The sequence below is a fragment of the Malus sylvestris genome, chromosome 5 (genome assembly GCF_916048215.2).
Source record: "Malus sylvestris chromosome 5, drMalSylv7.2, whole genome shotgun sequence".
Taxonomy (NCBI): domain Eukaryota; kingdom Viridiplantae; phylum Streptophyta; class Magnoliopsida; order Rosales; family Rosaceae; genus Malus; species Malus sylvestris.
The window spans coordinates 42211457-42237967 of NC_062264.1; the positions used below are offsets into that span (position 1 = coordinate 42211457).

The window sequence follows — 26511 nt, forward strand, 5'->3', positions numbered from 1 at the left end:
TATAAATGATTATTGTGAACTACGAATGACTTGATCCCTGCTTAGGGTACGTAGGTAGTCTAACGAGACGTTAGATGCAGCCATATAAGAAATGAGATTAAATAATCATGACCATAGCCTTGTTTAAAGTTTTGAGCAATGTGTGTGTGCTTTTGGTTTTAGGTATATATGTATACACTTGATGTTTTTCCCAGAAAATGCAATTAAATGATTTATGCTTTAAAAATGTTTTTCCCAGAAAACGCTTGATATATACGATTATATATATATATATATATATATATATATATATAATCGTGGTGTTTTGAACGCTCTGAAGTGTAAAGGTGAACACATGACACACATGTAAGTTCAGGTAAGTTTAGGTAAATTCAAGTAACCATACGATAGTAGTTGGATTGATGAGATATGTGATAAGATATGAATATGTCGAATAGGTCACTAGAGGTGACTCCGACTTATATGCTAGCCATGATTGATGAGATATGTGATAAGATATGAATATGTCGAATATGTCACTAGAGGTGACTCCGACTTATATGCTAGCTATGATTGATGAGATATGTGATAAGATATGAATATGTCGAATGGGTCACTAGAGGTGACTCCGACTTATATGCTAAACATGATTGATGAGATATGTGATGGGATATGAATATGTCGAATAGGTCACTAAAGATGACTCCGACTTATATGCTAGTCATGATTGATGAGATGTGTGATGAGATATGAATATGTCATATAGGTCACTAGAGGTGACTCCGACTTATATGCTAGCTATGATCGATGAGATATGTGATGAGATATGAATATGTCGTATAAGTCACTAGAGGTGACTCCAACTTATATGCTAGCCATGATCTAGCATGATCGATGAGATATGTGATGAGATATGAATATGTCGTATAGGTCACTAGAAGTGACTCCGACTTACTTGCTAGCCATGATTGATGAGATATGTGAGGAGATATGAATATGTCATATAGGTCACTAGAGGTGACTCTGACTTGTGTACTATTATGAGTTATTAATCGCATGATTATTTGATATTATTGATTAGATGCTGTGTTGTGGTACATTATGATTTCTCTGGAAATTATACAGGTGTTCTAACGAGGGATTACATGTGTTATATGTTTTCTATTAGTATTTTACTTACATGGCCACTCAACCTTGTCTTGTCTTCACCATCCAGGTATTATTAGCTGAGTTTTAATATCACCAAAAACTCGCGACGATTCTTAGGATCGGAGACTATTTCAAGGGTACGATTCTTATATCATTTTTCTATACTTGCTTATGCTCTAACATCACATGTGAAGTGGGTTCATTTCTGCTCACCAGTGCACTCTGGTATTTAGGCACTCTTAGGTTTAAATTTATTCACAATTTTCCACATCATCACACTTTATGACTTCGTTACCTTCCAGGTGTCGGCCAGCACAGCTTGATTTGGAGTCCTAGTGGACATTCCGGGTCGGGGTGTGTCATAATAACATCATTAATTATTTGAATAATAAAATATTTTTTATTTTTAAATATATTCCTTTAGTGTTAAAAATGTTACAATTAGTGTATTTATATTTATGGCTAAATTGTTTTTATCATATATATTTTTTTTAGTTTGTACCTATTTTTAATTTGCAAATATTTTTTAATTTGTACCAATTTTCTTTTCATTTTTAATTTGTACCCATTTATTAGTTTCTTTTTGTGCCCATATTTTTTAAAGTTTTATTTGTGTTTGTATCCATATGTATTCCGTCATGTGATATTGTATATTTAATCAATGATAGAAAAATTACATATGGTATACTTATGTTTTATGCCTAAACTTTGTATCATATATTTATATTTTTAGTTTGTACCCACTTTTAATTTGCAACATTTTTTTTTAAATTTGTAGTATTTTCTTTTTAGTTTTATTTTGTACCCATGTATTAATTTCTTTTAGCGCCTATATTTTTTAAAAATTCAGTTGTACTCATAATTTTTAATCTTTTATCTGTACCCTAATTTATTTATAATGTACCCATTCTTCTTTATTAATGTACCACTTTGTTATATGTGAAATGTACCAATTTTTTTAACACTATGGATACATTCTTTTGCCATTTATTATTTCTTATTTTTACATAGTTTTTATCCATTTATTCAATCAAAATGTTTCAATTTTTTTTATTGTAACAGTTTCTAATAGTATTATAATGAGGGATTTTAAATTTATAGGATTATAAATATCATAAAATATCAAACAAATAATGTCAAAACTATAAAAATAAATATATTAATAGTAATATAATGAGGTGTACAAAGTCAATGGACCTTGATCAAATTTTGAATACTATTAAGGTTTTAATAAAAAAATGTTAAGGATTAGAGACCGCATTCAAAGTATCTCTATATGTGTGTGTGTGTTTTAACATGTGTTCGTGTGTGTGTGTGTGTGTATGTATGTATGTATGTATATATGGGTTACACAAATGCTCAGACATACCACCCAAGCCTAAGCATTAGGAAATGTTAGTTCCTCCTTGGTGATAGAATTTGGCACCTTTCAGCACACGATGGAGGTATATTGTAAATAACAAAGTTGAGATTTTTTTTTTTTAACAAACGATATTATCTACACCAAGGGGATAGGGAAGTGGCCTAAAATTCAAACTCAAAGTGAGAAAAAGTTTGTCCTCTTTAGTTGGTGAAAGAGTTTATCTTCTTTCGGTCTGCAATGGATGTACATTCCATGGGCAAGTCCCGTTCTTACAACTTAATTTCCATGTAATTTTGTTTTTTCGATTTAATTGGGTTAGCAAAATTTGGAATTTCTGTGTTGATTTTGGTGTTTATGTCAATCTGGGTTTGAAATTTGAGTTCTTGGCAATCGGAATTTTAGCAAATTTTGTAGAATCTGTTGAATTGAATCTTGAGCTAAATTTATTAATAATTAAATGAAATCCCAACATAATTTTGATTTGGGAAATCAGAATTTTGCTAGAAGTTGTGGATTCAGTCACAAATTTGTAATTTGGCTCCTTTTTTCATATGATTCTACTGTGTTTGCAGCTTTGTTTTGATTTTCTTGGATTGCCCTTTTGATTGTTTGGTAGGCAAGACTATGATGCCGAAGACGGCGAATGAAGTGAAACTGATGAGTTTTGGCAAGATTTTGGAGAACAAGAAGACAGTGGGTCAGTGTAAATTACCTTTGGTTGGTATTGGTGGGGGAATTGTCATGATGCGTGTCGTTGGACAGCCAGCTATGGAAAAAGCTAAAACAGGTAATGTTTCCGTTAGGAACTTAATCTCGGTTTTTGTATAAGAATGTGCTGGGGTTGGGTGGCCAAAGGCAGAACATATGCAATTTGGCCCTTAGTGTGCTTAAACTGGCAGGGATGATCAGAATTGATGTTTTTAGTTCTTAAAACGTGCTATTTATACTGTAAACTACACCAAGGGGAAGGGGGATGGATGGTTAGAACTTTGAACCTGGGATGCAGCGAGGCTAAGAGAAATACCCTCCCCACCTGGCCAATCAACCACTTGCAGAATTGTTGTTAAAATACCTCTGCAAAAAATATGAACTTTACTTCCTGCACTTTATTTTTACTGTGATGTGGAAATAGATTTTACAATGGCTTATTTGTGATAATTGATAAAGAGGTTTGTGTTTAAGACGAGAGTAGTGCGGCCTCTTTCTTGATTGAATGCAGGGAAAATTCAGTAGAAATCAATTGCAACGAACTACAATTTGATGATTGCATGCAGGGAAAATGCAGTGGAGAGCCTTTTCTAGCTCTCGAATCCAGCGAATCGCGCTGGACCACCAGTCCATCCGCACCACCAACGTTCCTCCACTTTACTAAAGGTAAGCGATCCATCCTACTCTAAATTTTAAAAATTTGGGGGGTTTTGTTTCCTTTTCAATACCAATCAGGTAATCAATCTGCATGAATGGATTTGATAGATTGAAGCCTCGTGGACCTGATTGGAGTGGCCTATGCCAGCATGGAGATTGTTTCTTTGCTCATTAGAGGCTGGTCATTATTGACCCTGCTTTGTTTCTTCGCTCATTAGAGGCTGGTCATTATTGACCCTGCTTCTGGTGATCAACCCCTCTTCAGTGAAGACAAATCAATTATTGTCGTGGTAGGGTCGCGTCATATATTTTTTAATTGTGTGGTTTAATTTATTGAATATTTGAAAAAATAGAAAAAATTTCAATTTTTTATTACTGATACGATGTGTATGTTGATTGGTGATTTTGTTGGATTCACTCAGCTCAAATATATGTTATCTGAATTGCTACATTGATAACGTGATTTTGCTCCTACCACCATTTTGCCCACTTTCTGTGGAAATTATTCATGCTCACAACAGATGCATTTAACCCCGCAGCGAAGCGCAGACACATTTTCTAGTATTTTCTAACGTGAGATTCGTGTTCTCAATAGTGTGAAAGCTATCACCAATTTTTTACTGTGATTTGCTTTACCACTACTACGTAACCCCTTTTATTAACGAGAGAGGATTCTCGTCGGATCCTCTTTGTGAGGATTCCTGAGATTCTCCAATCATATTTGTTCATCGTGCATCGTGCGGCAAGAAAAAAGTCTTAATTTATGTGGAAGAGAAGAGTCTCCATTTATAGTCAATTCGAACAACTTTGTCTTCGTTTGTGGAAGAGAAAAGTCTTAATAATTTTTCGGTCTCGAGATCATTACTTGGTAATTTCCACAATGCTAGCAAGATTATTCAGTTTCTGCAACTCTTCACTTTGTCCAAATTCCGCCTCTCTCTCTCTCTCTCTCTCTCTCTCTCTCTCTCAAGAGAAGAGTCTCCATTTATAGTCAATTCAAACAACTTTGTCTTCGTTTGTGGAAGAGAAAAGTCTTAATTTTTCGGTCTCGAGATCATCACTTGGTAATTTCCACAATGCTAGCAAGATTATTCAGTTTCTGCAACTCTTCACTTTGTCCAAATTCCACCTCTCTCTCTCTCTCTCTCTCTCTCTCTCTGTGTTATGTAGAAGGCGTGTAAAAGGGCATGCAAGCAACCATCCAGGGTATCGCAGCTATAAAGCCCCCGGTACTGAGTGATGGCTAAGCATAATGTAACGTTTGATGTGGAGAACTCGAAAAGGTAAGTTGTGAGCTTAGCTTCTATGTATTTCTTTTCGGGTTTTTGAACTTTAATACTTCAAGAAGATTAAAATTTAATAAAAATCTGATGTTAGATTTAATATTTATTTTAGTCTCTTAATGTGTGTACTTAATTCAAATTCATATTATATTTTTGTTTTTATATTTAATAGATAACTTATTTAATGTTATTATATTAAAATTTAACATTTTTTATTATACACATTTTAATTCATTAATTTTATTTAATTTTCTCTAATTAGTGTACCTAAACGTCTATATCATAATATATTTTACTAAATTAGTGTATCGAAATGTCCGTACCTAAATATATTGTAGTGAATTAGTGACACATAAGAAAATATGTAAATATATAAGTGTACCGAAAATTCCGTACCTAACTATATGATACTAAACTAGTGAACCGAAATGTCGGTACCTAAACATATTATACTAACCCAGTGTACCCAAATCTTCGTACCTAAATATATTGTAATGAATTAGTTGCAGATAAGAAAATATGCAAAAATATAAGTGTACCGAGAAATCTATACAAAAATATTTTCTTGGGTAAATTACATTTTACCTCCTCAGGTTTGGGATCAAAGTATTGGTGCTCGGAGCAGAAGAGTTCGCCGCACCGGCACCGGAATCAGGTCAACCCGACCTTTCTCCAGCATCCAGAGCACTGATTGACCACACACCTCTTCAATGATTCGCATGATCTCGCGATCTCCGACATCATCGTCTTCTAGAACGTCTCGGTTGGGGCCTCGAAGCTGAAGGTGTGTCGAGGGGAGGTGAAGAGGGAGGAGATGGAGAAGTGGGTTGGGGGATTTTCTGGGTTTGTTTGGTAGTTTTTTTTATTTTATAAATAGGGTAAATATTATTATATTTTAAATGCATAAAAATTATTATTTTTGCCACGTGGCACAAATGTGACAGCTACGTCAGCACAAATGTGGATCCTATATTTGCCACATCATCACTTAACGGTTTACTTAACAGATTTTCTAACGGATGTATGAAATTGAAATAAAATGATAAGTAAATGTTTGAAATTGAAATGTTTTAAAGATGTTGTAAGGAATTGAAATTGATCCCAAACCTGAGGGGGTAAATGTAATTTACCCTATTTTCCTATATAAGAAGCTTACCATAATGAGAATTAAAATTTATAATATTTTCATAAAATTTAAATTCATAAAATTATAAATAAAAAAAGAGACATTGAATACATATGCTGACATTAAATAGAGTCCAAGGACTAAAATCAATTTTGAATCTTGTATAAAACATTTGTCTAAACTTCATCTTATTCAGGATTAAAATATAGTTTTCTATTTCTTTTTTCCCTTTTTACGTAAATGTGGCATCAAATACTAGGGTCGTATCTCCAATTAAGCCTTTCATCTACCAAGTAGCAGTATTTGTCTCAACTTAGTTGAAAGAAATCTTAAATTTAGTTTACATAGAAATTATATGTATTTATAGCGTTTTTTTTTTCCAGTACTAAACAACAGTACGAACATGAGACAAATGAAGGATATTATGGAGCACATAAAGAACTACCAATTAATCCAAAATTTCTAGATGTACGTGGGCTAACATTCCTCGTAACCTGGAAGAAGATATTTGTAATATCATGTGCGTTTGGAGTCTCGGTGGATCCTTTATTCTTCTATATTCCTTTCGTCAATAAGAATATGAAGTGCTTCGAGTTGGATAAAAAGTTGAAGACTATAGCTCTTGTATCACGATTACTTACAGATTTCATGTATGTAATTGACATTATCCTTCAAATTTGGATCGTGATTTTGGCAAAACGAAGGATATTAGTCAGTAATCCTTTGGCAATGTTGGGTAAGTGGGCTTGGAAATCATACATTATAATGGACATTTTGGCCATTCTTCCTGCACCTCAGGTACGACAACTCTGTATTACATATTGAGTCTAAATAGCCGCTCCTAACATGGTATTTCGGACTCCGTCTGAGATTTTCTTGCAACATTCATCCTTTATGATATAACATACTCACAGACTCACAAAAGGGATCACTCTGAGTACACACACACATCTATGTGAAATTTGGACTTACCAATATGTTAGTTAATTCAATTCCAGATTATGATTAGATTTGATGGTTATCAATGTTATGCCAGGTTTTAACATTTATATTGTTTCCGAAAACGAGGGGCTCAAGTTCTTTGCTTGCTAAGGAATTTATGACTACTTTTGCTCTGTTACAATATGTCCCACGGGTTTTTCGCATCTACGTAGCATGTAAAGAATTCAACAAGACTCCTACAACCGAGACTAGAATATGGATATTTTTCAAAGGTGGATTCAGTCTCTTCCTTTACATCCTTACTAGTCATGTAAGTTTCGTTCACATATATGAATCTTTTCAAAACAAAAACAGCTCAAGTCTTGTACAATCATTAACTCAAGTACTACTCATTGGTCCTTTAGGTACTTGGAGCTTTTTGGTACTTTTTAGCTATGCAACGAGAGTCAACTTGTTGGCAACTTGCTTGTCAAAGTGATCAAAATGGATGTAAACGTAGTACTTTTTATTGCAATGATCGTTTGTTCCAAAATCTCACAACCCTAAATGATTTATGCCCTATAAATCCGTCAGATGCAAAGGTTTTCGATTTTGGGATATTTCTTGATGCTCTTCAATCTGGTGTGGTGGAGTCAACAGACTTTCCCAGAAAGATTTTGCATTGTTTCTGGTGGGGCCTTCGAAATCTAAGGTTTGTACATGGAGGAATTTCCGTTATCGATGCACAAGAAGTTATTGAAGATTTTCTTACTTCTAGGCTCTGCGATCATTGAATTTAATTATACTTCAGATATTATTTCTTCTATGTGATTTTTGCATGCAGTTCTCTCGGATCAAACCTCGAGACCAGTAACTACGCAATGGAAAATCTGTTTGCCGTTTTTATTTCTTTATTTGCCTTGGTACTATTCATATTTTACCTCAGTGGAACTTTGCAGCAGGTTGGTGACCAATAACATCTTTGAACCCTAGCCCTCATTCCTGGTTTTGATATTTCAGGATTTAATGAACTGATGACCTCACTGTGTAATAGATATGGACGCATAGGGTAACTAAATCATCAGCCAAGAGGAAAGTTCTACGGCAGATGGAATTGAAAAAGTTAGAGATCCACCGCTGGTTATCTGAAAATGGCATTGGCATCCCAAAGCATTTGAAGAAGGTGATGATACAAAGGCTACAAATACATCTAGAAGGAGAAGAAAACATCGATGTTAATATGAAGAGTATCATCTCTATTGTTTCCGTGGAAGATAGAAGATTAATCAAACTATACTTAAGCTGGTCTATTCTAAAAAAAGTAAGTTAATTACTCCAATTCTCTGAATTAAGTATGTTCTGGATACATGCAATATGGAAGCATCACTTTAGTAGCCTCGTGTCGTTAACTAGTACCCTACTAATACCCTTCAATGTTTTCAAGGGGTACCGTAGAATTTCCCTTGTGTTCCTTGATAGCTATTTTGTCGTATTTATTCGCTTTATTTTTTCTTAATATATCTTACTGTAGGTGCCAATGTTTCAAACCCTGGATGAAAAAGTGCTGAAAGAAATTTCTCAAAGCCTTCAGCCAGTGATGTTTACTGAGGATACCTACATTGTTAAAGAGGGGAAACCGCTTGATAAGATGTTATTCGTCACGCAAGGCATTGTATGGAGCTACGGATCTAGTAATAATAATGGAAGCACTCGTTGTCTTAAGAAAGGTGATTTCTACGGGGAAGAACTTCTAAACTGGGTATCGGAAGTTAGCTACCTCACTACCTTACCGATCTCGACCAGGTTTGTCAAGTCCCACACATATGTTGAAGCCTTTGTTCTAAGGGCTTACGACTTGAAAACTATAGTCTCCAAAAACTGGTTGCATTTTTTCAAGTTCACTCCGCCCTCTCAGAAGCAGCATCTTGCAGCTTCTTCGCTTCAAGAAAGTTGGCGCCGCCATCTTGAAAAGAAGGCACGGGCTGTGCATCTTGCCCAGCTGAGAGAAATGGGGAATAAAAAGATAACGGATGAAGTACCTCTTCTAGGTCAGTTCAAGTAGCTCGACCAATACTTGTGTACTTAAATTGATGCATATTATTCTCAGAAATTGTAATAAACTTCATTGTTATTTGTTTACAAGAGGGAAGTCCTCTCTTATAAAGGGTCAAAAACTACACAACTAGTCCTAACAAGTGGACAAGCCAAATGATGATTATATGAGGAAAACACCGAAGAGGAAAATAAGGAGAAAAGGAAAGCAAAGCAAAGTAATGATGCGTTTAAACCATACAACGACTTTTTTAGTTTACAAACGTTGTTGGTCTGATTGGGATCCAGCTTGCATCCTGGGGGAAGCTCCATATAAACTTCTTCTTCTAAATCTCCACGCAAGAAAGCATTTTTGACATCGAATTGTTGCAAAGGCCAGTCAAGGTTTGCTGTTAGGGATAAGAGTACAGGAATAGTGCTTATCTTAGCTACAAAGGCAAAAGTTTCTCCGTAGTCAATGTCATATGTTTGCGTGTAGCCTTTTGCCACTAATCTTGCTTTGTATCGCTCAATAATGTCATCTGCATTAAATTTTACTGTGTATATCCACATGCAACCAACTGATTTCTTCCCCTTAGGTAGGTTAGTTAACTCCCAAGTGGAATTTTTCTGAAATGCCTCCATTTCTTCATTCAATGCACGAGTCCACCTAGGATCTTTCATAGCATCCTCTACACTACAAGGAATAGATACAGTGTGTTGATGCACAAAACCGGATGGTCTTGGTACAACGTAAATCCGACCGTGAATCTGCATGAAATGTAAATGACACAAGAGTTATCGTGGTTCACCCCAAGGTTTGGGCTACGTCCACACTGATTGTATTATATTTCTATGTGGAAGAGGGAGAGAGAGCTTAGAGCTTAGGGGATATGATGAGGCTTCTGAGGGTGAGAGAGGGGATCTCAGGCCTAGGAATTGGCCTCTCCCCAATTGTGAAGATGAGGAGTCCTTTTATAGAATAAGGACTCCTCACTTATTACATATTTGCCCCTTCCCTTATTGCATAATTACATTTGAGTCCTCCGAGTATTTATACGAGGTCTAAATACGGAGGCCCTAAATATGGTATAAACAGTAGTCCCCCAAGTCTTCAGTCAAGAGAGTCTTTTGGCTGGAGACTTGAAATTCAGTCCATGTGTGGGCCGAAGTAACTAGATACTGTCTTGAACTGATGCTCGATATGAGGCAGTGCTCAATCTGAAATGACGCTCAACTAGAAGTAGCACACGCTGCGAGACTGCTCGGCTTGTGGCTTATGTTGCCTTGGTTGGCTCAGCTTGTGGCGTTGAAGGTGAGGGAATCCCTTTTATAGAATAAGGGCTCGTTCCTCAATACATGAATGATGGGCTAGAGTTGATGCTTTCTAATGATGGTGAGGGAGGCCCTTTTATAGAATAAAGGTTCGCTCCTCAATACATAAGTGATGGGTTAGGAGTGATGCTCGCGGCGAGGCGGTTGCTCAGCTGGCGGAGTTGCTCTCTAATGAAGGTGAGGAAGTCCCTTTTATAAAATAAGGGCTTGCTCCTCAGTACATGAATAATGGGTGCTCTCTAATGAAAGTGGGGGAGTCCCTTTTATAGAATAAGGGCTCGCTCCTTAATACATAAATAATGGGCTAAGTCCCCCAAGTATTTTTTATGAGGCCCAGTTGAGGCCCAATATATGGTACATAATGTAGTCCCCCAAGTCTTCGGTCAATAGAGTCTGTTGGCTGGAGACTTCAAATTGAATCCATGTATGGGCCGAAGTGGCGGTTGTTCGGATGTGGTATTTGTATACCCTGCACTGAAGCTTTGTAAGTGAAGCTTTGCAAGTGAAGCTTTGAAGCTAGAGCTCTGTAAATGAAGCTTTCGAAACTGGAACTTTTGTAAATAAAGTTTTAAAGCTAGAGCTCTGTAAATGAAGCTATTGAAGCTGATTGACATGAGTGATGCTCATGAATGTTTATGTTGATTGACATGAGTGATGCTCATGGATGTTGTCATGAGTGATGCTCATGAATGTTAACATGAGTGATGCTCATGAATGTTGACATGAATGATGGTTATGAATGTTTATATATGATTATCATGAGTGATGCTCATGAATGTTTATGTATGAATGACATGAGTAATGCTCATGTATAATTTGGAGTACTTGGCGTACTTTTGATCACCTGGTTGGTGGTATGAAGGAGAGTACGGGTTGTACATTTCATCACCTGGTTGGTGGCATGAATGGCTAGTTTCCAAATGATATTAGAGTACGAGTTGTACATTTCATCATCTGGTTGGTGGTAATAGCGGCAGGTTGCCGAATAATTGTGGAGTACTGGGCGTACTTTTGATCACCTGGTTGGTGCTATTTTGGGCTTATGGGCCTTTGCTCTCCACACAACATTCCAGCCTATTTATTTTGGGCTTTGCCGATTGTTTTTTTTTTTTTTTTTTTTTTTTTTTTTTTACCCTTTGATGGGGTTTATACAGATGTCTTCGAAAGATAAGAAAAATAAATTACATCACTTTAATGTAAGGAAACCTTTATCTTCCTTCTAGGTCTTTCCGTAGCTTTCTCAGAAAATAGGAACATGCATGATGAAAGTGTGAGCATCTTCTTTGGCTTTAGTAAAATCTCCTTTTTTCTTTTTCTTTTGCGTTGTCCCCATGTGCTCTCGAGGAGAGCCTCCATTTTTCTTTTTCTTTTCTACTTTTTTGGCTTCTTAGTGACATGATGGCTGGATTGCTTCACTGGTGTGCAATTGGCGCATGCCATCTCCACAAACTTCTTTAGACCATTTCCTCATTTTCCTTTTTCTTTTCTACTTTTGCTCCCACTGCATCTTATTTTTTATTTTGCTTTCTCCAGACATTGCTTTTTCTTTTCTGTTGATGGACAGCTTTTCATTTCAAGTGGTTTGAACAGCAGTTGATTGTCTGAACATTTGACCTTGTTTGCAGACCTCTTTTGACTCGTCATGAGCACCGCTTGCAGACCTCTTTTGACCCGTCATAATATCATCTGGACACATAAAAATGTGCTGAGAGCTTGAGCGTCTTGATGAATTCCAGGAGCCGCGAGTGCGGAGGAAGATAAGCTACTATTTAATTTCCAGTTTCTCTGACCGAAAACGCTCAATCTTCTATCCAAATCCAAACCCTTATCGCAGGTCGGTTGTTCTTCTAGTTTAACCACTTAGGTTTTTCCAATTCCGTCACTGTCCCGAGAAACTTCAATTTTTGAAGCGAAAGAAAACATTTTCCTGGAACATCTAGTGACGCCAGGACGTACGGACCAGATGATGGGTCGTCGTTGGAGGGACATGGATGACGTCAGCACCACACTGCTGACCCAACGTTGAGCATTCCTTTGATCGCCGAGTCCAGAAGCTCCTTCTCCGGGTCATAGATTTGATCGACGATGCAGGGAGAGGCGAGGTGGAAGACGCCGGAGCAGCAACTGTCAATGGCGAGTTTGGAGTTGTGGTCGAGGAGATCACTTCTTGCTGGGTCTATGGTCCTCCCATCTCTTCATTTCGGGGATAGCAACTTTGATTATGCTGAAGCTCCTTAATCAGATTCGCGTCCATCATGAAACTTGCCTCATCTAGTCCCTGCTTTTTGAGCTCCTCGGCGATGAGAATCTCAAGAGCCAGACTGGAAAATATCCTCTGATTTACTTCGGGAAAAATTTCAGGATCTACCGGTGTGGAGTCGTGGGGGAAGCAGGCTGCGTCTACTTGTCCGGAGACCAAGGTAAGGCAGAAGCTGCTGCAGAAATTCTAAATAACCTGGGTGAGTGTGATGATCCAGTCATCCTTGTGGGCACCCATGTAAATGCTAATGCCACCACATGGCGGTGGTGCAGAAGAAGATGGTGATCCCTGAAGGAGCGAGCAAGTGCAAAGCAGAGTTTGTGATTGAACGGTGCTAAAAAACCGTCGTTGGACTTCAACATCAGGTGAGTATGGTTGGTGACAGTCGCGAAGAGGTAACGCAGAGCCATACAAAGTAGCTACTGTGCAGATTTGAAGGTTTGCCGATGTTGAAAGATAACACTTTGAAGAAAGGAAGACTGGTGAAGTTTGAAGGACAATGCTCAGAGTGTGTGCTTTGGTGTGGATGGGTCTTGGTTTTGGGCCAATTGAGACTTGGACCCTTCTGAGACAAAGTAGAGAAGAAAGAAGATGAGGGTGGGGGTCGGTGTCTCTTGGGTTTTGCAGATCCACGGCGGAAGTGAAAAATTGAGAGAGGACCGACGTAGCTTTTCGTGTCGATTCCCACAGACGGCGCCAAATGTTGATGCACAAAACCGGATGGTCTTGGAACAACGTAAATCCGACCGTGAATCTGCAAGTAATGTAAATGACATAAGAGTTATCGTGGTTCACCCCAAGGTTTGGGCTACGTCCACACTGATTGTATTATATTTCTCTGAGAAGTGAGGGAGAGAGAGAGCTCTAAGAGTGAGAGCGTTGAGAGAAGCTTCAGAAATGGCATCTGAGGGTGAGAATGAGCCTCCTCTAATTGTGAGGGTGAGGGGTCCTTTTATAGAATAAGGACTCCTCACCTATTACATATTTGCCCATTCCTTTATCATATAATTACATTTAAGTCATCCGAGTATTTATACGAGGTCTAAATACGAGGCCCTAAATATGGTATAAACACAGTGGATAATTGATTTACAAATGCCTCACATGATGTAGATAGCCTATGGAGGGACACATGGTTAGCAATTGGGTATTTAACCTTGGCTCTAGGATCAGGATCATATAACTGTTTAGGAATCCTTCGAGATTTTCGAGGGGGAAGTTGATAATTAGTGGACTCAATTTGACTTGACTCAGGTACGATCTCAATAGAATTAGATTGATCAGTTACTTGTTGATTGTGTTCAGGGGCTGATTGATCATATGGTATTGTCGAAGAAGGCAATCCCAATCCATCTGGACTTAACATTGCTGGATGTACTTATGTGTCTGATGTTGGAGTCAATGATTCTATTTCTGCATGTATTGTTTGATTACAGTCGTCTGCCGACTTATCAACATTTATCTCAGTTTTCAAAATTTATGCAACAATTTTAATGTTGCTAATGTCTTGGGTATCCTCTTCAAACATATTATTCTCCTCCTGAAGGGGATACTCAATGTCTCCTTTTGAAAAATATGTTTCTCCTTCTTGAAACTGGACATCTGCAGTGATGTATAGAGTTTAGGTAGGAGGATGAAAACATTTGTATCCCTTTTTTGTATCAAAATAACCCAAGAATACACACCGGAGGGCACATGGATCAAACTTCCCCCGTTGATGTGGATAAACCTATACATAAGCCACGCACCCAAAGACTCGTGGTTCTAAGTTTGGGATAAATGGAATGGTGATAAGGTGGTTAAGTGTTTGGAATGGTGTTTGATATTGGAGAGTACTGGATGGTGTTCGATTTATGAGATATGTTGCAGAACACAGTGCCTCCCCCCAAAACTTATGATGCATGTTGACACCATATAAAGATGCATAAACCACTTCTAAGAGATGTCGATTCTTCCTCTCTGCTACACCGTTTTGTTGTGATGTATAGGCACATGTGGTTTGATGAACAATACCATGCTCTTGCAAATAGTTATGCAAAGCATGATTGACATATTCTCCTCCATTATCAAACCTGAGTGTCTGAATTTTCTTGTCAAACTGAGTTGCAACATATTGATGAAAAATATTGAACTTGGTAGGAACTTCACTCTTGTGCTTCATTGGAAACACCCAGGTTATTCTAGTACAGTCATCTATAAATGTCACAAACCATCTAAATCCATAAGTGGTAAGAATTATGGCAGGACCCCAAACATCAAAATGAACGACCATGAATGGCACATAACTTTTATTTAATCTTAATGGATATGAAACACGATGACTTTTGGCCAAAATACAAATTTCACAATGGAAATCGGATTCTTTAAATTGGGGAAAAAGTTCAGGGAATAAAAGTTTAAGATAACCAAATGATGGTTGTCCTAATCGCCTGTGCCATAACCAAATCTTCTTCATTCGGGTTGATTCATCTCTGCTTACATGATGCACTTGACTCAATCTATTGTTGCATTCTTCCATTAAGTCCAAATAATATAGTTACCCCCTTCTAGTACCACAACCAATCACGGCCCTAGTGAGCAGAAAGACAATATAGTGGCAAAAAAGAAACATAACAATTAAGGGAGTCAATTATTTGAGAAACAGATAAAAGATCGTAATCTAAAGATGGTACAACTAGGACTTGATCAAGATTGAGTGAGGAAGTTAGTGAAAGAGAGCCTTCTCCGGTAACCGAAGAGATTGAACCATTGGCACTTGTAATGAATGTCTGGTTGGCTGCTTTTAGTGAGTGAAGAATGTTAGCATCAGATGTCATGTGATATGTGGCACCTATATCAATAATCCACGATCTATTACAAGTATTAGCGGATGTAGAATTAGATATACCTGAGGTGTTCAAGGTTTTTGGGACCTGGTCAGATAAGCTAACATCTTGAGAAGACTCAGAGGTGGTGAATGATGCTCTGCTGGATTCCTTTTTTCGTCCTTTGTGAACCCATCCTTCTGGATATCCAATAATCTCATAACAGCCTTGAATAGTATGATTTTTCAATCCGCATTTGGTGCATTGCATAGGTGGTCGATTACTAAATCGATTAGCTATTGAGCAGTTTATGTTTTGAAGTCGAGGTCCTTGTGGAGATCAAGAATTTGTGGTAAAGAGCACAGTAGCTTTAGGCATATTGGCACTTTCTGACATGGTTCCTTGTCGATTGCTTTCACGTTTGACATGAGAGTATGCTCCTTAAAGACCAAGTTTGGGCTTCATCCTCAAAATCTCACCACGAATTTGATCAAACTTGTTGTCTAATCCTGCAAGAAAAATATAGACTCGAAGTCGCTCAATTTATTGCTGCCTTGATAATATCATCTGGGTCCTTCATGTTAGTAGGACTAAGTTGATCAAGTTCTTGAAAAATCTCGGTGAGATTGCTGTAATAGTTAGCAAGAAGAGCTCCATTTTGCTTCATGGTAAATGACCTTTTATGAAGATCATAAATTTTAGCTTCATCAGAGCCATCTAAGTAAGTCTTTTTAATGGCATCCCATACCTGCATGGCTGTGTCATAACAGATGAACCGTTTCATCTGATTGGGTGTTATAGTATCAAATAGCCAACTTTTGATTTAGTAATTTTCAGCTCGCCACTTGTTATACATTGGGTATGTGACTGCAGGCTGCTTGGTACCATCGGAAAGATGCCCATGTTTTTCTCGACCAGCAATTTTCATCTCTATGACTTGATGCCATAAAGTATAGTTGTTCTCATCAAGTTTAATTCCTACAGAGAAATTGGAATTATCATTTTGAATGGTGACCACTTGTGTGGTGGAGTTTGATTCACCTGGTGTGAAGGACTGAATTGGTAGGTCTGATACTTCATCATCACTAGCCATTGCATAGGATTAAGATCAATGAAGTTGAAATAAAAATAAAACTGATATGATGATTGAGATATGATATGGTGGAAGCTTTTTTTTCTATTTTTGAGGTTCAAGAGTCAGTCATGATCGACTGCTCTGATATCATCTCAGAAATTGTAATAAACTTCATTGTTATTTGTTTACAAGAGGGAAGTCCTCTCTTATAGAGGGTAAAAAACTACACAACTAGTCCTAACAAGTGGACAAGCAAAATGATGATTACATGAGGAAAACACTGAAGAGGAAAATAAGGAGAAAAGGAAAGTAAAGCAAAGTAATAATGGCTAGCTATAAAGTAAAGTAATGATGGTTAGCTAGAGGAATAATTACAAGTCTATTGTCTATATCAATAATGTCTAGCAGTTATTGTTGACAATTATTTCAGCACATATGGTGTGTCATATTATCAACTTATATTTGTATCTAAGCAGAATTCACGTTCAAGAATCTGTTCAGAACTTCAGAATATTTCTTATTAATTTAAGAAGGGAGAGGATTAACTAAATCATTTGTTTCCATCCGACGGAAGACAAGGTCCATATAAGTTACACATTAGAATTTCAAGAGCACACAATATTCATCCTCTCACAGGTTCCTTGTGTTATTTTCTGCCGAGCATTAGCCAAAAAGCTCTTGTGGGGTTGGTTCGGGAGGTGTATGCCGAAGGTTTTTGAAACAACGTATCGGTAGTAGCTGCCGAACTTGCCAAACGATTCGCGGATACGAACCTGTAAGAGGATGAAGTTGGTGTTATTTTCTAAGGGTTGGAGAGAGTGAATGAGTGTAGAAAGAAGAGAGTTTCGTATGAGGATGGACGGGAAGAATTATTTTGTGTTTTTTTGGGTAAATAATTTAAGTTTTGTGAAAAGAGATATGTTAGTGGCAAGTGTCTTGTAGCTCATTTGGTTAAGAATATTTTTTTTTAGCGCTTAAAGTCTTGTGTTCGAATCCTCCTTACGATGGTTTAAATGAGTTTGTGTAAATTATCCTATCTTTTGTAAGGAAAAAAAAATGTTATTAAAACTTCAAAAATGTCTGTATTACGAGGTCTATTGTAACATGCACTTTCATTCTGATTTGACCCAAAAAATGGAAGCACAAAAATAAAAGCAACAAAAAAATTTGTCAAACTATTTTCGTGTTTTTAAACATTAACTGTAATCAATCAATTTATTGTGTCCATTGCATCAAGCAGAGAAAAATCACTTTTCCCAAAATGTTTCTGTTTCTGGTTTTCCTTGCATATGTTCCACGGAATCAATGTTCACGAGCACATACTCAGAAAAACAGGATGAACAAATTCCTGTTTGACATAAATATAAATAGCAGTAGTAACAGGCTAACAGCAAACTTCAAACTTAAAACAATAACTTCTCTTCCCGCTCTTAGCGCATTGCAGCAAACCGGTTCATCTTCCACTGCAGAGGTTGGTATGTCTTCTCTGTTTGCTCCTCCTTAGTCCATGGGAGCTTGTGATGGGCCATTTTTCTCTTCTTTGCAGATACTCCCAAGTAATCTCCGTAACTCTGCGTATAGAAAATACGAGAGATATCAGTCACTTGTTACTTAAACCAAAGGCTGATTCTATTAGTTCAATGTACATACTTTGTGAAGAAAAGGAGATGAGTCTATATATGTTTAACAACTTATTGTTTCTTTTTTAATATGCTTCACAACTTGCTAAATTAGGTTAAGTACTAGTCTGCAACTTCTTACGACTACCATAATGTTGGTTTTCAGTGTCGAACGAGGAGATAATGAAATAAAAGGATGAAAAGAATTTCTGTACCTTGAGACAGAGGCCCTCAGAGACATCACAAATGGGGTAATCACTCGGGCAGCAGTATTCAGTTCCAGTGCAGCAAACCGCATTCTGATAGTCGCAGCAACCATAGATGAGGCAGAAGCCATAAAATTCATAAAGGCAACAGCATGTTTGATCAGATGGACAGTAGGAGAAGTCCCCACAATCACTTGGTGACGGAGATGGTGGTGGTGGTGGTGGTGATGGTGGTGGAGGTGGTGGTGGCGGTGGTGACGGCGGCGTAGGAGGTGGGGGTGGAGAGGCTGGGGAAGGTGCAGATGACTCTTTGGTAGGATATGAAGCCATGGCGTTGATTGCACAAACCCCATATGTTAAACTAGTGTTCCTTCTAATGTAAATGTATCCATCCATCCCCCAACTAGTCCCCCATGAATTCTTTACAATCCAGTAATCTTCATCACCTTCAGAACCATATCCCACTATAAGAACCGCATGGTCAATGTCGTCTGGATCAGAGGAGCAGTCACCGTCATAGATACCCTGAGTGGATGGTGAATCACATTACATTTTTATCTACTGTGTCTTGCTAACGTTTCAGACATCCAAGCAACAAGTAAAATGAACACAAATTCAACTTACTCCGGTGTAAAGTTGGAAATCCCAAGCAGAACCGTCCATACCAACACTAATGGGCTGCTGAACAGAAGCACATAAAAGATCGCCGTCTGTTTCTCCCACATCTTCATATCCGTCAATGGTGACAGCTTTGTTTTCCTCCTGTATAAGGAAGCACACAAATAAGAACCTACAAAAAGTGGATAAAATTTGTGCCAGACAAAAGCATTATAAGCCATAGAAAAATCAGACCTTGGTGGTGCTGCATTGACCATCCACACCGGTGTATGGATAATCAGTTTCCGTATCAATACCACCATTGCTAATAACCCATTCAAAGGCGTAGTCCATGTAGCCTCCCTCACATCCATAGTTAGTACTGTCACAATCCACAAGCTCTTGTTCTGAAAGGCTAATGAGGTCTCCGGTGACTATTGCATTGATTCCTTCAACAGCTCCAGTGCTAGAGAATGCCCAACAACTTCCTGTGAACACAAAAACCAGATGTCTTTAAGAGATCGATAAAACTTAGCATGAATGTCAATTTAGACAGGACGTGACGCTTACAATCTGGGAGCACCGCGGATGATATGTCATTTCATACGAACACTATAAACGATCTCTTCCAAAGTGGAAGAAGAGAAAAAGATTATCTACTATCATTTCCCAATAAACTTGTTTGTTCAGTAAAACAGCAGAAGCCAGCTCTGCAAGACATTTGCAAATTCATATCCCAACTCCAAAGGAGTGAAAGTTATCTTATTATATTTTATTACCATGTATTACTACAACCAAACTCCTTTTTAACCATCTAAAGCATCTTTAGTATTTTGACCATTGACTTTTGATAGCATAGAAACCAAAAGGTCAATGAATGATGACCACTAAAGATGGCCTTCTTTAAAAACATTGTTCATCAATTCAATTGGTTGAATCCAAAATCTCCCCTTTTAACCAATTATGTTATCATGAACTTTAAGTGTGAAGCCTCTTTAGAGTTAAAGATGTATGTCAACAAGCTTACAGTTACTAAACTATGCATATATGTGCAATCAAAAGCCAGATAGAAGAACCAATGCTCATCTAGTGTGCATCTATCCTAAAATGATATCTGATCCCTTTTTCACAACTAACTTATGGAGGGAGATTCGAACTTGAATGTAAAGGATGACAGTATGACACTGCGCTGACCAACGCACCTAACCCAGATATCGCACTACTAGCCCAACCCACATCTGCAATATCTGACCTCTAAAAGTCCAAACTTTTACCATAAAAGTCCAAACTTTTACCACAATAATACTCAGAACTATTCATATAAACTTGTAAATAATCGAAATGCACTCACTACCTAATGAAATATATGAAATCGAAACATACCACAACTGCCTTGGTCCTTGATACCAGTCACAACTCCCTTCTTCCTCCAATCGAAAGAAGAAGGAGCATCACATGACTTCACTGGTTTGCCCCCCATTTTCTTCACCAGGTTAAGATTCTCCCTTTTGAGAAGGGGCATTTGCACCTTCTTAGACAAGTAAGTCTTCCTGAACTCCTCATTACTCATGTCAGCAAACCCATTCAACCCAACCCTCTGACTACGATGGGCATTCTTTGCATCCCTCTTCTTTGCATTCTTCTCCAACACAAACTTGAGATTCTTCTTGAAATGCTCAAACCTCCTCTCATGCTCTCCAGCATGCCTATACACCTTCCTGTGCTTCTGCTTCCACAGCCTGAAAAGCTCCACAACTCTCTCCTCTGCAGGAAAGTGTTCCACTATTTCTTGCCCAACGATGGAGTATTCACTTGGGAGACTAGAAGAAAGGCACGCCAGTGATGCCCAGATTAAAAGAGCCAAACCCAATTGAATTTTGTGGGAACCCATGACTTCCTCAACTGGGTTTCCACTAAAGATGCTTGATTTGGATCCAACTCCATTGAAATGTATATATGGTGAGAGCAGCTGAAGACCCAACCTACCAGTCAATTCACAAACACTAATAATTCTGCTTTAATTCTAGGGATGACAAGAAATCGTATTATTAAGATATTTTCTTGGTATTTTTAATTTAATTTGTTGAAGTACCAAATTTTGTTGGTGGTCTGGGAGTTGAAATATTTACCCGTCTGCTGTTCAGCTCCCTTGACTTGAGAGTGGCTGACTGGAAGCAAGAGAGAGACCTACCATTCAACTGTCTGCAACACCCGACTGGAAGCTAAAGGTTGAAACTTTCTACAACGAGATATTTGGGAAGGTGTACCGTACCAAAATAGGAGGGTAATATCCATGCTGGACGTTGGAATGGCCTGGATGAGGAGAAATTTTTAATTATGACAGGATGGTATATCACGTATTTTAATAAAAGTGATGTGAAATTTTATTTTTTAAGTTATTAACTTTTTAGCACATATATCTCACAATTTATATAATAATATGTAATGTATACCAATCACACTGAAAAATCTCTCATCGACGTGACCATGCGATCCATATGGGAAAGGACTAAATTTAGGTTGGAGCAGAATGAGGGTAACATTTAGGCCCATACATAATAAATGTTGGGCTCAATCTCATTTTGTGATTTTGAAGAAGGATCGTGCTCTTAAGGTCCTCAACATGTGAGGATCGAATATCAAATATTTAAAGGCTTACAACAACACAAGAAAATGAGTTTTCTACTAATTCTTGGATTTTAAGTTGATTTTGCTTTATTAAGTTATCAAATATTTTCAGTCTTTGGATATAAACTAATGCAACCTTATGACTAATATGCATTTGATCCTCAAAATAAGAAACTTGGGAGAGCAAGACTGTTTGGGAGAAAGTTTTGGGTTAGGTTGTCTGACAATGTTATCGTGCGATCACTCTGACATAATGAATGTCATACTCATTTAGTAGTTTTCTAGGGGTTCTTTTGACACTATTTCTAAATAGTCTAAAAGCACTTCTTGACAACCGAAGTGTCAAGAAATCTCAAACGCTACATAAAAGTACACTCATCCCCCAAAATATCTTCGGGACAAGAATTGTGTGCCTTTTCTTTTTCCATGCCATTCCATCTTTTACTGTTTGTGTGATCACGGTTAAGCCACGTCAACATTATATATTATTATTCATTTTTGTCTTATTATCTTTATAAAAACAAAAATATAAAATGTTAACATGATTTAACCGTGATCACACAAAACAGGAATGCATAGAATGGCATGAAAAAATGGAAGGCAAACAATTCTTGTCCAATATCGTCGTCCCACGATGAGTGCCTCTGCACACGTAAAGCGACACGGCTCTACAACTACAAATTTCCAACGCTGACGCAAAGCTGGTCATAACAAAATGCCCAAATGGCACTTGGTCACTCTGAGTCTGAGAGCAAGGATATCGAAGGTCTTCTACCTAACCAAAAAATCATAAGAGGGCTCAGACTCGAGATCCTTCAACTCTCTCAACAAATTAACAAGTGATTTCTTAATCAAATTCCTCTATTACGAAGCATCCCCGAATCCAAAACTAAGCAAATACACCTCACATTTTCATTAAATTTATTTAATCAGACAGTCTAAAAATGCAAAAAGATGAGGAAAGAAGCTAAAAAAGGTGCATGAAAATAGCTTTAAAATAGCGGCAAATAGCAGAGTAGTAGTGGTTCGATTGAGCAATCGAAGCTCTCTACTGTCAGTGTCATGACATCTGCTAGTCTTTAGCTAACTTGCAAGGAACTGTTAGGTCGCCTTTGGGTAACGCCGTGTATTGCTTTGGGTAACGCTGTGTATGGATTTGCCTCATAATTTTAATCAACCATTATCAAGCTAGCTGGAGTCAAGTATGTCCAACGCATTAGTTTTAGTTATATCCATTTTTATGTTATTATTTCATTTTCATCCAACGTCAAGTGGCGAACAAATGGTGAAACGTTCAGGTTCTCTTAAATTAACTGTGTTTCGAGTTTAAATATTAAAAAAAGTCATCATTCGCTTCAAGTATATATAAGTGTGTGTGTGTGCGCGCGCGTGTGTGTATATATAATACACTTAGAGAGGAGAGGGGTGCAATATCTGTTTTTATGATTTTTTGGCAAACGAAAAGGTTGTTCTTTTGTGACCAAAAAGTTACGGTTTCAATTCGTGAAAGTTTTTTTACATTTGATTTTGGGCTCCAAAGCACTAGATATATGCTTCTTGCAGGAAACGGTTGAAGTGTTTTTCAAGAATTCACTTGAATTTCTATTAAGGATTGATTTAAAAAATATTTTCACTAAAAGAGCATTTAAGTCATTTTAAAATCACTTCTAAACGAGCTTTAATTTGGTAGATAGTGCTTTTCGTTTTGACTTGCTTCTTTCGGAATTCAAACTCTTATTCTTCTCTAAATCTAAGTTAGATTTAGTATTAAAAAAGATGGAATACTTAGCACATAGGAGCTGGAAAGTCGGACATCAATTATTGATTAGTTTATTACAACATAAGGAAAACCCAAGAAAAATCGTTAAAATTAAGCTTATTAACTAGTTAATGATCAGCACGTAGCAGCCATCTTTTCTGAAACTTTAGCTAATGACTTGAGATTACAGCCTATAATCGTATTAGCAAACAAACAAGTATCCTCCTTGCTACTTCCGGCGGGAATATCCACCACGTACGACTGAATCACAACCGTCTTATTCTTCCTTCCATTTTCTTCTTCCACATTATGCACCGTAGTGGTAGAACTGTAATTTGCAAGCCTGTGATCCCCACCGATAACGCTATAATGCATGACGTGCATGTTGTCGTCGAGCTCGTCCAGCCTCTCCGTGCTGGTTTTCGCCGGCAACCCAGACTTAATCACGACTTCCCGAATGCTCCCTATGCCTCCGTTCCCCGCCCGTATGCTGCAACTATTAACGAACGGCTTGTAAGCCTGCGGATTGTCGAACTGGCGGAGGACGGACCATACTAGGGTTAGCGGTGCGTCGATGGTTTGGACGAGTACCGAGCCGCACTGGTTCGGCAAAAGATCGTGGACATGGTAGGTGTCGATCATACCTTGACTTTCGCTTAGAGGGCTTGTATTTTGGGACGTTGGGTACGACATTTCTTGGTTATTTATTTTGTTTTTATCAAGTGCTGGGAGTTTGGGGACTGTGGTTTAGGGTTACCCTTTATATACAGGTGTGGTGGAATTTTTCGCTAGGGTTGTACTTAAAAATACCAAAAAAGGAATGGATTAAAAATAATACCAAAAAAGGTATGGATCTTGATTAGGCCTTGGGAATGGTTGCCGTTGGAGGCCAGTGATTTGGTCATGTGCTCATTCTGGTGATGGTCACTTGTTTGTTTGTTGTGGTGTCCTTATGTGAATGGTTTACTCCAAAATATCTTCTTTGTTGTGTACATGTGGATGTGGACCATATCTTGACATGTCAGCAAAAATGACAGTTGTTACCAGGTGTACCATATCAGCACGTTATAGTAGTGCCCTCTTATATCCTCCTATTTTGTGTGGTTACGATTAAGCCACATCAACATTTTATGTTTTTTTTTTTTTTATAGAGATAATAAGACAAAAATGAATAGTAATATAAAATTTTGATGTGGCTTAACCGTAACCACACAAACAGGAGGACATGAAAGGGCATGAGAAGTGGGAGGGCAAACAATCATTGTCCATCTAATTATTGCCCCTATACTGTTGATGCTATCCATGCTTGAATGTACCCATGTGCTGGATAATGAAAAGCAAATGAGGCTAATCAGATCGCGAATATAACACGTGGTGAGGTGGGCTGACCTAAAATTTTAGTGCAAAAGTCTCTCTGGATTTTGTTTAGAGGCATCATTCTAGCTTCACGAGATGTGTAACAATTTTTATTATGAGAAATACTAAGGAGATTCTCTTAAAATGGATACACCATTTCCCACCTGGTTTAACATTAATTTTCCGCTATCATTATAAAACATTACGCAAAAACATGAGGTGACAGAGAATCCATGAAGAATCCCGCTTTTGAAAATCTCCTTCGCATTTCTCTTTTATTATTACAAGCCTTCATGCACACACTCACGCACGTGCAGAATGCATTTTTTGAATTACGGCATGTTACGAGTGATTTACACGTTTTAAATGTATTTATATGCGTAAATTGATAAAAGGAAAGTCAAATATTTGAAGTAAATGAATAATCTTAGATCAAATATCGTTTGTTAAAAAAACAATCATTTGACAACTAATTTGATCACATTATTATCCGCGTGGGAAATATATTTTTTATAACCAGCGAATCACATTATTATCTGCGTGGAAAAGATCTTTTTTATAACCGGCATTACACGTTTCTTAAGATGTTTTGAACGTATTTAAAAATAGAGAAAATAATATTTCATGAACATCTGATTGAATTACATTATTGCTAGCCTATTGTAAGGTATTAATTAAAAAAAATTGTACTAATTTATCACCGGCGCTACGCGCCTCTTGATGTTTTGAACACAATATTTATGATTTTCCTTATTTTTTATTATATTTTTCTTTCCCCTTCACGTAGGCACCATCAACTTTCACTCATCCTTCTATTTTTTTATTCTTTTCTCTCCCCACTTATTATATTTATTTTATAATATTATATTTTATGATGACCAAATTGCCCTTGCATTATTTGATATATTGTATTGGGCTGCTTTTGGATTTTTTTGGCTGAGGGACAGTTTGGTCAAATTATTTTTGTCGAAGCCAGTGACACCAAAACAGCCTTCTGGCTTTGTATATAGATTTATTCTTAATTTGTTTTCTATTAATTTTCATTTGGGGAAAATCAAATGCTCTTGATGACAAATTTTTTTGCAATCCGGTTTCACCCGATCTGGGCCTGAACCAACAAGCAGGCATGTTAACAAACAATAGCCCAACTTCTGAGCCCAAATCAAACAATCTTGGACCAGATAGGAAAACAGCCTACTCAAACAAAAAGCTGGTTCAAGCAAAAATACAGAATAATAGGGCGCATATGGAAATTAAGTTAACATCCTCTCAAAAGTAAGACTTTTCATAGACTCTCTGTCATCTCATAGTTTAACGTCAATTCCCGTGCCTAATGCCTAACATTATAAAACATTGTGCTAAAAACATAAGACGGCAGAGGCTGAAGGAAGAAACGGAAAAAAAATTGTGCCCAACTATTCTCCATTCCAATCCCCAAAACGGTAACGATAACAAGGGATAGATTTCCTTCATTTCTAATCCCCTTCTAAATCCTTTTGAATGAAAATCTTTCACCTCCACCTTCAATTACTCCAACTTTATGAGTTATCCAATCCATTCCAATTCTAAACAACAAACGAGTTCGAGTTTTAAGGGAAAAAATGCAGAATTGAAACCCTCTTCAATACATAACTACAAGTCTAAAACTTTTACTT

At 37.5% G+C, this 26511-nt stretch overlaps 3 protein-coding genes across 3 annotated transcripts; 1 reads left to right on the forward strand and 2 right to left on the reverse strand.

The window, feature by feature from the left end:
* Positions 1-4829: 4829 nt before the first annotated feature.
* LOC126621944 (cyclic nucleotide-gated ion channel 1-like) lies at positions 4830-9368 on the forward strand. The gene is made up of 7 exons (XM_050290576.1): positions 4830-5139; positions 6649-7063; positions 7302-7517; positions 7612-7898; positions 8031-8148; positions 8241-8507; positions 8718-9368. The coding sequence occupies exons 1-7, from the start codon at positions 5096-5098 to the stop codon at positions 9246-9248; spliced, it is 1878 nt and encodes a 625-aa protein (XP_050146533.1). The 5' UTR covers positions 4830-5095; the 3' UTR covers positions 9249-9368.
* An 8524-nt stretch (positions 9369-17892) lies between these two features.
* On the reverse strand, positions 17893-21052 carry LOC126621946 (low-temperature-induced cysteine proteinase-like). Its single transcript, XM_050290580.1, has 5 exons — positions 20497-21052; positions 19369-19601; positions 19141-19278; positions 18526-19041; positions 17893-18262 (listed from the first exon to the last, which is right to left on the reverse strand). Exons 1-5 carry the CDS (start codon positions 21002-21004, stop codon positions 18122-18124), a joined length of 1536 nt encoding a protein of 511 aa, XP_050146537.1. The 5' UTR covers positions 21005-21052; the 3' UTR covers positions 17893-18121.
* A 2482-nt stretch (positions 21053-23534) lies between these two features.
* On the reverse strand, positions 23535-26490 carry LOC126623918 (abscisic acid receptor PYL12-like). Its single transcript, XM_050292892.1, has one exon. It carries the CDS (start codon positions 24191-24193, stop codon positions 23636-23638), a length of 558 nt encoding a protein of 185 aa, XP_050148849.1. The 5' UTR covers positions 24194-26490; the 3' UTR covers positions 23535-23635.
* Between the last annotated feature and the right edge of the window lie 21 nt (positions 26491-26511).